Source organism: Oncorhynchus masou, chromosome 18 (genome assembly GCF_036934945.1).
Source record: "Oncorhynchus masou masou isolate Uvic2021 chromosome 18, UVic_Omas_1.1, whole genome shotgun sequence".
Lineage (NCBI taxonomy): Eukaryota > Metazoa > Chordata > Actinopteri > Salmoniformes > Salmonidae > Oncorhynchus > Oncorhynchus masou.
In genome coordinates, this window is record NC_088229.1 from 4,776,414 (window position 1) to 4,791,169 (window position 14,756).

The following is a 14,756-nucleotide window of genomic DNA, read 5'->3' on the forward strand; positions in this document are numbered from 1 at the left end:
TGTGTGTGTGTGTGTGTGTGTGTGTGTGTGTGTGTGTGTGTGTGTGTGTGTGTGTGTGTGTGTGTGTGTGTGTGTGTGTGTGTGTGTGTGTGTGTGTGTGTGTGTGTGTGTACCTCTATGTCGGGTCTGGCCAGCAGCAGTGAGAAGTTGATGCTGTCCTCTCTGGTCAAAATGGCCACCGCCTCTTCTCTGTTCTGGATATCAATACCATTTATCTAGTGTGAAACAAGAAGACATTATAGACTGTTCTGGATATCAATACCATTTATCTAGTGGGAAACAGGAAGACATTATAGACTGTTCTGGATATCAATAACATTTATCTACTGGGGTAGCAGTACTGAGTCAATGATAACATGGCTACATACCTGGGGTACAAGTACTGAGTCAATGTGCAGGGGTACGAGGTAATAACATGGCTACATACCTGGGGTACAAGTACTGAGTCAATGTGCAGGGGTACGAGGTAATAACATGGCTACATACCTGGGGTACAAGTACTGAGTCAATGTGCAGGGGTACGAGGTAATAACATGGCTACATACCTGGGGTACCAGTACTGAGTCAATGTGCAGGGGTACGAGGTAATAACATGGCTACATACCTGGGGTACAAGTACTGAGTCAATGTGCAGGGGTACGAGGTAATAACATGGCTACATACCTGGGGTACCAGTACTGAGTCAATCTGCAGTGGTACGAGGTAATAACATGGCTACATACCTGGGGTACCAGTACTGAGTCAATCTGCAGGGGTACGAGGTAATAACATGGCTACATACCTGGGGTACCAGTACTGAGTCAATCTGAAGGGGTACGAGGTAATAACATGGCTACATACCTGGGGTACCAGTACTGAGTCAATCTGCAGGGGTACGAGGTAATAACATGGCTACATACCTGGGGTACCAGTACTGAGTCAATCTGAAGGGGTACGAGGTAATAACATGGCTACATACCTGGGGTACATGTACTGAGTCAATGTGCAGGGGTACGAGGTAATAACATGGCTACATACCTGGGGTACATGTACTGAGTCAATGTGCAGGGGTACGAGGTAATAACATGGCTACATACCTGGGGTACAGGTACTGAGTCAATGTGCAGGGGTACGAGGTAATAACATGGCGACATACCCGGGGTACCAGTACTGAATCCATGTGCAGGGGTACAAGGTAATTGAGGTAGATATGTACATATGCGCTATATACAAAGGTATGTGGACACCCCTTGAAATGAGTGGATTTTGCTATATCAGCCACATCTGTTGCTGGCATTTGTATAAAATCCAGGACACAGATATGCCCTCTCCATAGACAAACATTGGCAGTAGATTGGCCTTACTGAAGAGCTCAGTGACATTCAATGTGGCACCGTCATAGGATGCCACCTTTCAAACAAGTCAGTTCATCCAATTTCTGCCCTGCTAGAGCTGCCCCGATCAACAGTAAGTTCTGTTATTGGTGGGGCCTTGCTAATAAACTCGCTCAACGAATCAGCGTATTCATCAATGTTGTTGTCTGAGGCTATCCAGAAATATCCCAGTCCACGTGATTGAAGTAATCTTCGAGCATGGAATCAGATTGGTCGGACCAGCGTTGAACAGACCTGAGCATGGGCGTTTCCTGTTTTAGTTTCTGTCTATAGGCTGGGAGCAACAACATGGAGTTGTGGTCATATTTACTGAGAGGAGGGCGAGGGGGGGGGGGGCTTTGTATGCGTCACGGAACTTTGAGTAGCAGTGTTCCAGAATGCTGCCAGCCAGGGTCGCGCATTCGATATGCTGAAAAGATTTAAGGAGCCTTGTTTTCAGATTAGCCTTGTTAAAATCCCCAGCTACAATTAATGCAACCTCAGGATATGTGGTTTCCAGTTTACATAGAGTCCAATGAAGTTCTTTCAGGGCCGTCGAGGTGTCTGCTTGGGGGGTGGATATACACGGCTGTGATATTGATCGAAGAGAATTGTCTTGGTAGATAATGCGGTCTGCATTTGATTGTAATGGAATTCTAGGTCAGGTGAACAAAGGGACTTGACGTCTCATTAATCGTAAGGCCTTTTTCTTTCGAGAAAGATGCTTGTTTCTTTTCGGCGCGAGGCGTGAAGAAACCAGCTGGCTGTACCGACTCCGATAGCGTGTCTGGAGTGAGCCATGTTTCCGTGAAACAAAGAACGTTACAATCTCTGATGTCTCTCTGGGAAGGCTACCCTTGCACAGATTTCGTCTTCCTTGTCAAGAGACTGGACATTGACGAGTAGTATGCTCGAGAGCGGGTAGAGTACCGGGTGGTTTGGAACAAGAAACCAACATCAGTAACCATGGTGATATGGAACAGTGATTGGCCATTATTTTCAACTCCCTGACAGGCAGCTCACAGAGACTTTTATTGTGTTGAGTCAAAGTTGCGTCATCCTTCGTTCCATCTCCTCTATTTTTAGGCAGAACTGTCAGCCTGTCACTGGGGCACTCTCTCACCGCCCAGTAACTGTACAGAAAGTGGCTAAAGCTCTACTAGAGATTGGAAGTGAAGTGAATTGGCCTACTTTGTCGGGTGGGTGGCGTGTGTGTGTGTGCGTGTTGCCCTACCTGCAGAATTCTGTCTCCCTCACGGATACGTCCGTTCTTTGCTGCTATACTGTTGGGATTGACCTGAAGAGAAGAGATGAGTTATGGGCCAATGTAGTACACTAGTGTCAAGGATTAGTACCAGATCTTTGTTTTTCTATATTTTAATTGGTCTTGGTCACAACATGGTCTTGGTCACAACATGGTCTTGGTCTTGGTCACAACATGGTCTTGGTCTCAACATGGTCGTGGTCTCAACATGGTCTTGGTCTCAACATGGTCTTGACATGGTCTTGGTCTCAACATGGTCTTGGGCTCATCATGGTCTTAACATGGTCTTGGTCTCAACATGGTCTTGGTCTCATCATGGTCTTAACATGGTCTTGGTCTCAACATGGTCTTGGTCGTGGTCTCAACATGGTCTTGTCTCATCATGGGTCCTGTGTGGCTCAGTCGGTAGAGCATGGCGCTTGCAACGCCAAGCGTCGTGGGTTCGATTCCCGCTGGGGCCACCCATATGTAAAAGTAGTGGCTCCAGCCGACTTGTAAGTCGCTTTGGACAAAAGCGTCTGCTAAATGGGATATATATATATCATGGTCTTAACATGGTCTTGGTCACAACATGGTCTTGGTCGTGGTCTCAACATGGTCTTGGTCTCATCATGGTCTTAACATGGTCTTGGTCTCAACATGGTCTTGGTCTCATCATGGTCTTAACATGGTCTTGGTCTCATCATGGTCTTAACATGGTCGTGGTCTCAACATGGTCATGGTCTTAACATGGTCTTGGTCTCAACATGGTCTTGGTCTCATCATGGTCTCAACATGGTCTTGGTCTCAACATGGTCTGGTCTCAACATGGTCTTGGTCTCATCATGGTCTTCACATGGTCTTGGTCTTAACATGGTCTTGGTCTCATCATGGTCTTAACATAGTCTTTGTCTCAACATGGTCTTGGTCCCAACATGGTCTTGGGCTCAACATGGTCTTCATACACTGGGTCTCTAAAGGTCTCTAATCTCTAGTTAATACATATGCTGCTGGCCTTTTTTCTCACCTCTCCTACATATATTCCCAGGTCCTCCTCATCATCTGTACAGTAACACACTGTCAACCCCAGCTTGTCATGTTGACTGGACTTATACAGTTCCACCTCCTAAAGAAAAGGAGGGAGAGAGAGACAGGAAGAGAGAGGAAGAGGAGTGAGAAAGAGAGAGAGAGAAGAGAAGATTAGAGAGATGAAGGAAAAGATGGAAAAGGAGAGGGAGGAGAAAATAGGAGAGAGAGTACGAGAGAGAAGGAGGGAGAGAGAGAGAGAGAGAGAGAAGGAAGGAGAGAGAGAAGGAGGGAGAGAGAGAGAGAGAGAGAGGAAGGAGAGAGAGAAGGAAGGAGAGAGAGAAGGAGAGAGAAGGAGGGAGAGAGAGAGAGAAGGAAGGAGAGAGAGAAGGAGAGAGAGAGAGTAAGAGAGAGAAGGAGGGAGAGAGAGAAGGAGAGAGAGAGAGTAAGAGAGAGAAAGAGGGAGAGAGAGAGAAGGAAGGAGGGAGAGAGAGAGAGAGAAGGAAGGAGAGAGAGAAGGAGAGAGAGAGAGAGTAAGAGAGAGAAGGAGGGAGAGAGAAAGAAGGAAGGAGGGAGAGAGAGAGAGAGGAATGAGAGAGAGAAGGAGATAGAGAGAGTAAGAGAGAGGAGGGAGAGAGAGAGAGCAAAGGAAGGAGAGAGAAGGAGAGAGAGAGTAAAAGAAGAGGGAGAGAAAGTACAAAAGAGAAGGAGGGGGAGAGAGCGTATGAGAGAGAAGGGGGAGAGAGAGAGAGTAAGAGAGGAGGGAGAGAGAGAGAGTAAGAGGGAGAATAAGTGAGAGAGAGAGAGAGAGAGCAAGAGAGAAAAAAGGGAGAGAGAGGGAGAGAGTAAGAGAGTAAGAGAGAGAAGGGGAGAGAGAGAGAGAGAGAGAGTGAGAGAGAGCAAGAGAGAAAAAAGGGAGAGGGAGAGAGTAAGAGAGTAAGAGAGAGGAGAGAGAGAGGGAGAGAGAGAGTAATAGAGAGAAGGAGAAAAAGAGAGAGAGTAATAGAGAGTAAGAGAGAGGAGGGAGAGATGGAGAGAGAGTAATAGAGAGAAGGAGAGCGAGAGAGAGGGAGAGAGAGAGAGTAATAGAGAGGAGGGAGGAAGAGGAAGGGAGAGAGCAAAAAAACAACATTTGTTTGCGATTCTCACAAATGACTGCCAGTGTCATACTGTGCTGTATAGTATACACCCTAGAGTACAGAGACCAATGCTGCTGAAAAACAGAAATAATAAGCATTCTTCTCAAACTGCCGTAGTTTTCTAGCTCTGGGTGCAACGAGCCGACTGAATCTAAAATATCAGAGTCATTTCCATTTCATTGGACTTCAGCCCATTTGGATCAATTCCATTTCATTTGCATTCATGCCCTAAAAACAAATCTTAGATACTGTATCTGCCGGTTCCATTACAAATTCTATTGCGCTTCTCTTGGTGTTTCCAGCTAATTTGTAAGTGAGAGACAGATGGAGGAGGCAGCCTCTTGACACATTACACTGCACCTATTCAGTGTACAATCTTTGTATTTTATTTGTTGTTGTTGACTAAATCAAGTGGCAGAGCAGAGATTTAATCAATGAAGGCTGTGAGTTCACACAGTCTTATTGGAAGGAGAAGCCTTGTATTATAGTAAGCTGCCCTATGGGTGTTTCACAACCGGCCTTGGATTGGGAGTCCCATAGGGCGGCGCAAAATTGGCCCAACGTTATCCGGGTTAGGGTTTGGCCCGGGGGGTAGGCCGTCATTGTAAAATAAGAATTTGTTCTTAACCGACTTGCCTAGTTAAAGAATAATAAATAAATAATATAATAATAAATAATAAAGAATAATAAACTAAATTAAAATAGTACTTTAGAATGCGGTACATTTTAAAGGGATACTTCAAGGGTTTTGGTAATGAAGTCCTTTATCTACTTCCTTAAAGAGTCAGATAAACTTGTGGACACCATTTTTATGTCTCTGCATGCGGTTTGAAGGAAGATGCTAAGTAACGTTAGCGCAATTGATTATTAGCGTTAATGCAATGCCTTGATGTCTCATGGGAACAGTTAGCATGCTAGTTGTTCCTGTAGACTTCCACTCATTGCGCTAACACCAATTAGCAGAAACTACCTCTGACTTCCGTCATAGTGACGTAAAAATTATTATCCACGAATTAATCCGACTCTGGAGAAGTAGATGGAGAGCAGTGCCAAAATTCCTTTACAGTGGAGGTCCACACCTCGAGGTCTGGAGATCTACAGTACTGGGTGTGCAGGCTTTCATTCCAGCCCTGCAGTATAACACACTTGATTCAGCTAATTATGATCCAGAGTGGTCCTTATCGTGATCGTTGATTATATGGGCCAGGTGTGTTAGTGATAGGCAGGGATGGAAATTAAGCTGTTTCGTTACAATGACTTCTCCATCTGTAGTCTTCTTTTGGAACAGCATAAGATAACTGCTTCTGTTACATCTAGAGCATGATCGTGAGAAGCTAGAGCATGATCGTGAGAAGCTAGAGCATGATCATGAGAAGCAAGAGCATGATCGTGAGAAGTTAGAGCATGATCGTGAGAAGCTAGAGCATGATCGTGAGAAGCTGGAGCATGATCGTGAGAAGCTAGAGCATGATCGTGAGAAGCTAGAGCATGATCGTGAGAAGCTAGAGCATGATCGTGAGAAGCTAGAGCATGATCGTGAGAAGCTAGAGCATGATCGTGAGAAGCTAGAGCATGATCGTGAGAAGCTAGAGCATGATCGTGAGAAGCTAGAGCATGATCGTGAGAAGCTAGAGCATAATCGTGAGAAGCTGGAGCATGATCGTGAGAAGCTAGAGCATGATCGTGAGAAGCTAGAGCATGATCGTGAGAAGCTAGAGCATGATCGTGAGAAGCTAGAGCATGATAGTGAGAAGCTGGAGCATGATCGTGAGAAGCTAGAGCATGATAGTGAGAAGCTAGAGCATAATCGTGAGAAGCTAGAGCATTAGGTTTATCTAAACAGTAGAGTTTTATTTAGGTTTATCGAAACTGTATTTTATATAGGTTTATCTAAACAGTAGAGTTTCAATTAGGTTTATCTAAAGAATAGAGTTTCAATTAGGTTTATCTAAACAGTAGCGTTCCAATTAGGTTTATCTAAACAGTAGAGTTTCAATTAGGTTTATCTAAACAGTGGAGTTTCAATTAGGTTTATCTAATCAGTAGAGTTTCAAATAGGTTTATCTAAACAGTAGAGTTTCATTTAGGTTTATCTAAACAGTAGAGTTTAATTTAGGTTTATCTAATCAGTAGAGTTTTATTGAGGTTTATCTAAACAGTAGAGTTTCATTTAGGTTTATCTAAACGGTAAAGTTGTATATAGTTAAATCTAAATCTAAACAGTAGAGTTTTATATAGTTATATGAACGGTAGAGTTGTATATATTTAAATCTAAATGGTAGAAGTTGATACAGCTACAGTATATCTCATACCTCGTACTCCAGTTCCTCTTGTCTGTCCACTTCGTGGTGAGCTATGTCAAAGTAGTCGTTGGGATCGTTGTACTCGTGATCGTAGGTACAGCTGTGGAGAGACAGACGTAATGGTGTTAAAGGGCTCTGAACACTACTATTGTCAGCACTGTAGGTTATACTCTAGTGAATGCACTGTATTCTCAGAGAAGATGCTGTAAGTTAGGGTTTGTTTAACTGTTCAGCCCGCGGTGTCCCTGCTGAGGGGAATTCTGTTGGGGTCTCAACTTGTTGAGGGTAAGAATAGTAAAATAAACAAAGGTGTCATTTGGATTTTTTATTTGGTTGTGCATTAGTAGTTTGCTCTTTTGATGTCGGTCACTGAAAGTCACTCAATTTACGTCAGCGAACAACTTATAGAAGTTGGTTTAGCCAGCGAGCTAATTATGGTCAACCGAGCAAAATCTGGATCGCATCATGAGTAATCGTTTTCGGATTCAAGATGATTGATTACAGACAGACAGACAGACGGACAGACAGACAGACAGACAGACAGACAGACAGACAGACAGACAGACAGACAGACAGACAGACAGACAGACAGACAGACAGACAGACAGACAGACAGACAGACAGTATTTCATTTGCCTATGGATGTACGGACATATTCTCAGACAAGACGATAAGGTTGCAGGCATGTACTTCATTCAATGTACTGTGTACAACTCATTCAGTACATAAAGCTGTGGTACTACAAATGTACTTACAACTCATTCAGTACATAAAGCTGAGATACTACAAATGTACTTACAACTCATTCAGTACATAAAGCTGAGATACTACAAATGTACTTACAACTCATTCAGTACATAAAGCTGAGATACTACACATGTACTTACAACTCATTCAGTACATAAAGCTGAGATACTACACATGTACTTACAACTCATTCAGTACATAAAGCTGAGGTACTACAAATGTACTTACAACTCATTCAGTACATAAAGCTGAGATACTACAAATGTACTTACAACTCATTCAGTACATAAAGCTGAGATACTACAAATGTACTTACAACTTATTCAGTACATAAAGCTGAGATACTACAAATGTACTTACAACTCATTCAGTACATAAAGCTGAGGTACTACACATGTACTTACAACTCATTCAGTAGATAAGGGTCCATGAGGTGAGGCAGTGGAGGAGAGGGTGGTGGTTGCGTGGGTGAGGAGCCGCCATGGGGTTGGTGGTGGGTTGACCTCCCCACGGTCAGAATATTCTGGAAGCTAATGTCAGTCTGAGTGCAGTTATCCACACAGTCTGGGATGGACACCAGCCCCATGGTGCCTACATTACCCAGGGTACCCCCTGGCCCCAAGGTGCCACCATTACTCCGGTAGCCTCTACACCCCACCACCTGCAGCAGCAAAGGACCCTGGGAGTTAGAGTTTGGAGAATTTCTATCCTGGGGCAGCTGAGATGGTCTCCTTCCTTTGACCTGGAGAGACAGGGAGGGGGGGGCTCACATGTTACTTTGCCCGGGAACCATAAGCAGCGTCTGTGGTCCCTAAGCCATGAGCAGTAGTGTCTACGGTCCCTAAGCCATGAGTAGTGTCTACGGTCCCTAAAGCCATGAGCAGTAGTGTCTACGGTCCCTAAGCCATGAGCAGTGTCTACGGTCCCTAAGCCATGAGCAGTAGTGTCTACGGTCCCTAAGCCATGAGCAGTAGTGTCTACAGTCCCTAAGCCATGAGCAGTAGTGTCTACGGTCCCTAAGCCATGAGCAGTAGTGTCTACAGTCCCTAAGCCATGAGCAGTAGTGTCTACGGTCCCTAAAGCAATGTGCAGTAGTGTCTACGGTCCCTAAGCCATGAGCAGTAGTGTCTACGGTCCCTACAGCCATGAGCAGTAGTGTCTACGGTCCCTAAGCCATGAGCAGTAGTGTCTACGGTCCCTACAGCCATGAGCAGTAGTGTCTACTGTCCCTAAGCCATGAGCAGTAGTGTCTACGGTCCCTAAGCCATGAGCAGTGTCTACGGTCCCTAAAGCCATGAGCAGTAGTGTCTACGGTCCCTAAAGCCATGAGCAGTAGTGTCTACGGTCCCTAAAGCCATGAGCAGTAGTGTCTAAGGTCCCTAAAGCCATGAGCAGTAGTGTCTACGGTCCCTAAGCCATGAGCAGTGTCTACGGTCCCTAAAGCCATGAGTAGTGTCTACGGTCCCTAAAGCCATGAGCAGTGTCTACGGTCCCTAAAGCCATGAGCAGTAGTGTCTACGGTCCCTAAGCCATGAGCAGTGTCTACGGTCCCTAAAGCCATGAGCAGTATTGTCTACGGTCCCTAAAGCCATGAGCAGCAGTGTCTACGGTCCCTAAAGCCATGAGTAGTGTCTACGGTCCCTAAAGCCATGAGCAGTGTCTACGGTCCCTAAAGCCATGAGCAGTGTCTACGGTCCCTAAAGCCATGAGCAGTGTCTAGTGTCTGTCTACGGTCCCTAAAGCCATGAGCAGTGTCTACGGTCCCTAAAGCCATGAGCAATGTCTACGGTCCCTAAAGCCATGAGCAGTGTCTATGGTCCCTAAAGCCATGAGTAGTGTCTACATCCCTAAAGCCATGAGCAGTGTCTACGGTCCCTAAAGCCATGAGTAGTGTCTACATCCCTAAAGCCATGAGCAGTGTCTAAGGTCCCTAAAGCCATGAGCAGTGTCTACGGTCCCTAAAGCCATGAGCAGTGTCTAAGGTCCCTAAAGCCATGAGCAGTGTCTACGGTCCCTAAAGCCATGAGCAGTGTCTACGGTCCCTAAAGCCATGAGCAGTGTCTACGGTCCCTAAAGCCATGAGCAGTGTCTACGGTCCCTAAAGCCATGAGCAGTGTCTATGGTCCCTAAAGCCATGAGCAGTGTCTACGGTTCCTAAAGCCATGAGCAGTGTCTATGGTCCCTAAAGCCATGAGCAGTGTCTACGGTCCCTAAAGCCATGAGCAGTGTCTATGGTCCCTAAAGCCATGAGCAGTGTCTACGGTCCCTAAAGCCATGAGCAGTGTCTATGGTCCCTAAAGCCATGAGCAGTGTCTACGGTCCCTAAAGCCATGAGCAGTGTCTACGGTCCCTAAAGCCATGAGCAGTGTCTACGGTCCCTAAAGCCATGAGCAGTGTCTACGGTCCCTAAAGCCATGAGCAGTGTCTACGGTCCCTAAAGCCATGAGCAGTGTCTAAGGTCCCTAAAGCCATGAGCAGTGTCTACATCCCTAAAGCCATGAGCAGTGTCTACGGTCCCTAAAGCCATGAGCAGTGTCCACATCCCTAAAGCCATGAGCAGTGTCTACATCCCTAAAGCCATGAGCAGTGTCTATGGTCCCTAAAGCCATGAGCAGTGTCTACAGTCCCTAAATCATGTTCGCATATTTAAATGAGAGAATATTCCAGGAACATTAAATGGTTCTAATTCAGAGTGTTAAACAACACTGCAGCCGAAAGAGGACGCCTATGTGATGTGGCCCTTGTCATCCACAAGATTGAGTTTGTTCTTTGAGCTTTAGCCTAGGCATGATCTCAGGGAGCTAACTCAAGTCTTGATAGAAGCATAGTTGTACAATGAAACATGTTGAATTCATGCACATCAACAACAACAAAAAACACGAATGTAGCTTTTAGAATAGATAGAAAACTGGTGTGGATTTTGAAGATGATTAGTTAGAGTTGTGTTGAATTCCCACCTTGTTGCAATTTCCATCAATAGGTCTCAGTGTCCCATTTACGTAGCCCTTCTGTTGGTAGAGAGAGAGAAGACATGTCATTGAGGGTTAGGGATAGGGCTGTGTTTAAAGGGTTGGTATGTGTGATGTACCTAGACAATAGAAAAGAACGGGATGAGATAGGGGGGGGGGGACACTGGAAAATATAGACTAATAGCGTACCGGTATTTGTGTTAAAATTATAAATATTTTCTGCTGAAACAATAAGAATCATATACAGTGCCTTGCGAAAGTATTCGGCCCCCTTGAACTTTCATTTAGGTCAACATTGGATCATTCAGAGATCCTCACTGAACTTCTGGAGAGAGTTTGCTGCACTGAAAGTAAAGGGGTTGAATAATTTTGCACGCCCAATTTTTCAGTTTTTGATTTGTTAAAAAAGTTTGAAATATCCAATAAATGTCGTTCCACTTCATGATTGTGTCCCACTTGTTGTTGATTCTTCACAAAAAAATACAGTTTTATATCTTTATGTTTGAAGCCTGAAATGTGGCAAAAGGTCGCAAAGTTCAAGGGGGCCGAATACTTTCGCAAGGCGCTATATATTTAAAGGACTATATATTTAAAGGACAGGCATAATAAGCTTTTGGTTTGTTATTTCCCTGGAGGAAACCGGATGACATCATGAATCGAATGAATCCATGATTTATTTAGCGTGTAGTCTACACTCCATAGGCGCCGAGCTGTGCTCACCATGCCCCATAGATAACTGGCTCACATCTCACACACATGGAGAATCTTGCAGGAACGGTGGGATTCATTTGGTTAATTATGTTATGTGTGTGTGTGCTTGCGCGAGCGTGTGTGTTTGCGTGCGTATATGTGTGTATGTACGAGTGTATAGACATTAGTGGTGATATCCTGACTTTCTGTGGCCACTAAAAATCTCACGGCACGTATCGTAATAGTAGGGTGAGAGTTACCAGTTAACCCCGGTGTGCTGGCTATGTTCCCAGCCTTGCCCTCATACCATCATGGTCACCGAATCATCCCCAGCTTCCAATTGGCTCATTCCTCCCCCTTCCTCTCCCCGGCCATTCTCCCCTCGGCAGCCTTTTGTGCCACAACCCATCGGCACCATGGGGCACTCTGTTCACAACGTTGACATCAGCAAAACCTCTCGCCCACACACCGCCATTCACGCTGTCTGCCATCTTTCCGGGTAGAGTTGAAACAGGATTAATCTGAGAAGAGCACACTGAAGTCGGTTACTAAGGCCGAAATGCAGTCAGGTCAAGACCATGGTGAGGACGACGAGCACGCAGCATGAGATCTTTCCTGTGATGGTTTCTGACAGTTTTGGCCATGTGGTTGGTCTCAGATAATCCCGCAGGTGAAGAAGCCGGCTGTAAAAGTCCTGGGCTGGCATGTGGTCTGCAGTTGTGAGGCCGGTTGGATGTGCGGCACAATTCTCTTAAACGACGTTGGAGGTGGCATATGGTAGAGAAATGAACATTACATTTTAGAGTGGCCTTTTATTGTCCCCAGCACAAGGTGCACCAGTGTAATGATCATGCTGTTTAATCAGCTTCTTGATATGCCGCAAAAGTCAGGTGGATGGATTATGTTGGCTAGAGGAGAAATGCTCACTGATTATGGATGTAAACAAATTTCTTCACAAAAATGTAGAGAAAAAAGCTTTTGTGCGTATCGAAAATGTAAGGGATCTTCTTTTTTTTCAGCACATGAAACACTGGACCAACATTTTCCATTATATTTATGTTCAGTATATAAAGAATGTTCCCAAAACTGTACCCTCAAATATCAGGGGAAAATTATGTGGTAACATTGCAAAAACTTTCTCGTTCCCGAGAATAGCTGGGCACTCCTGTCCTGTCTAGTGTAGTGACTATCCGCTGATTCCCACACCTCAATGACTATTCGCTGATTCCCACACCTCAATGACTATCCGCTGATTCCCACACCTCAATGACTATTCGCTGATTCCCACACCTCAATGACTATTCGCTGATTCCCACACCTCAATGACTATTCGCTGATTCCCAGACCTCAATGACTATCCTCTGATTCCCAGACCTCAATGACTATCCTCTGATTCCCACACCTCAATGACTATCCTCTGATTCCCACACCTCAATGACTATTCGCTGATTCCCACACCTCAATGACTATTCGCTGATTCCCACACCTCAATGACTATCCGCTGATTCCCACACCTCAATGACTATTCGCTGATTCCCACACCTCAATGACTATTCGCTGATTCCCAGACCTCAATGACTATCCTCTGATTCCCAGACCTCAATGACTATCCTCTGATTCCCACACCTCAATGACTATCCGCTGATTCCCACACCTCAATGACTATCCTCTGATTCCCACACCTCAATGACTATCCGCTGATTCCCACACCTCAATGACTATTCGCTGATTCCCACACCTCAATGACTATCCGCTGATTCCCACACCTCAATGACTATCCGCTGATTCCCACACCTCAATGACTATCCGCTGATTCCCACACCTCAATGACTATCCGCTGATTCCCACACCTCAATGACTACTCACTGATTCCCACACCTCAATGACTACTCACTGATTCCCACACCTCAATGACTACTCACTGATTCCCACACCTCAATGACTACTCACTGATTCCCACACCTCAATGACTATTCACTGATTCCCACACCTCAATGACTACTCACTGATTCCCACATCCCATTGGCTATTCACGGATTACCATAACTCATTGACTATTCACTGTACCCAATCATTGCACATTTCTATCCTTGTTCCCATCCTCCATCTCCCTGTACCATTCTCTCTCTCTGTCTCTCCCTCTAGCTATCCCCATCACCCCCTCATTTTTTCATCACGGCTGAGAGGACTCAATCAAAGCCTCATGAACCTCAAAACCTTCTGCTAAGGATGTTTATCTCTCACAAATCCCCCCTCCCCTCCCCTCCCCTCCCCTCCCCTCCCCTCCCCTCCCCTCCCCCTCCCCCTCCCCTCCCCTCCCCCTCCCCTCCCCTCCCCTCCACCCTCTCTATCCCTAGATTGACCCCTCACCCCCATCATTCCTCCGCTCCCCAATCCTCCCCTCCCCTCTCTCTATCCCTAGATTGACCCCTCACCCCCAACATTCCTCCGCTCCCCAATCCCCCCCTTCCCCCCCTCCCCTCTCCTCCCCTCCCCTCCCCTCTCTCTATCCCTAGATTGACCCCTCACCCCCATCATTCCTCCGCTCCCCAATCCACTCAGTCCCGTAATGGGTGTCAAACCAGGCTAATGTAACTCTCTGATGGATCAGATACCAGGCTAGTTTCTTTATCATCTGCTGTGTTAAGCCCTTACAGCATAGTTAGGTGAGTCTATGGGGACACCAGAGACTAGATCCAGTGATTGGTCCTCACAGCATACCTTGGTGAGTCTATGGGGACACCAGAGACTAGATCCAGTGATTGGTCCTCACAGCATAGTTAGGTGAGTCTATGGGGACACCAGAGACTAGATCCAGTGATTGGTCCTCACAGCATACCTTGGTGAGTCTATGGGGACACCAGAGACTGGATCCAGTGATTGGTCCTCACAGCATACCTTGGTGAGTCTATGGGGACACCAGAGACTGGATCCAGTGATTGGTCCTCACAGCATACCTTGGTGAGTCTATGGGGACACCAGAGACTGGATCCAGTGATTGGTCCTCACAGCATACATAGGTGAGTCTATGGGGACAACAGAGACTGGATCCAGTGATTGGTCCTCACAGCATACCTTGGTGAGTCTATGGGGACACCAGAGACTGGATCCAGTGATTGGTCCTCACAGCATAGTTAGGTGAGTCTATGGGGACACCAGAGACTAGATCCAGTGATTGGTCCTCACAGCATAGTTAGGTGAGTCTATGGGGACACCAGAGACTAGATCCAGTGATTGGTCATCACAGCATACCTTGGTGAGTCTATGGGGACACCAGAGACTGGATC

At 45.9% G+C, this 14,756-nt stretch overlaps 1 protein-coding gene across 3 annotated transcripts in view; it reads right to left on the reverse strand.

The window, feature by feature from the left end:
• Positions 1–14,756, reverse strand: part of LOC135503855 (PDZ domain-containing protein 4-like) — a 71,797-nt gene that overhangs the window by 28,760 nt on the left and 28,281 nt on the right. For all 3 annotated transcript variants that reach the window (XM_064922024.1, XM_064922023.1, XM_064922022.1), the window contains exons 2-7: positions 10,768–10,818; positions 8,215–8,552; positions 7,073–7,163; positions 3,623–3,721; positions 2,587–2,649; positions 114–215 (exon numbers count right to left, since the gene is read on the reverse strand). In XM_064922024.1, coding sequence (XP_064778096.1) covers positions 114–215; positions 2,587–2,649; positions 3,623–3,721; positions 7,073–7,163; positions 8,215–8,552; positions 10,768–10,818 — 744 coding nt within the window. The remainder of the gene's footprint in view (positions 1–113; positions 216–2,586; positions 2,650–3,622; positions 3,722–7,072; positions 7,164–8,214; positions 8,553–10,767; positions 10,819–14,756) is intronic.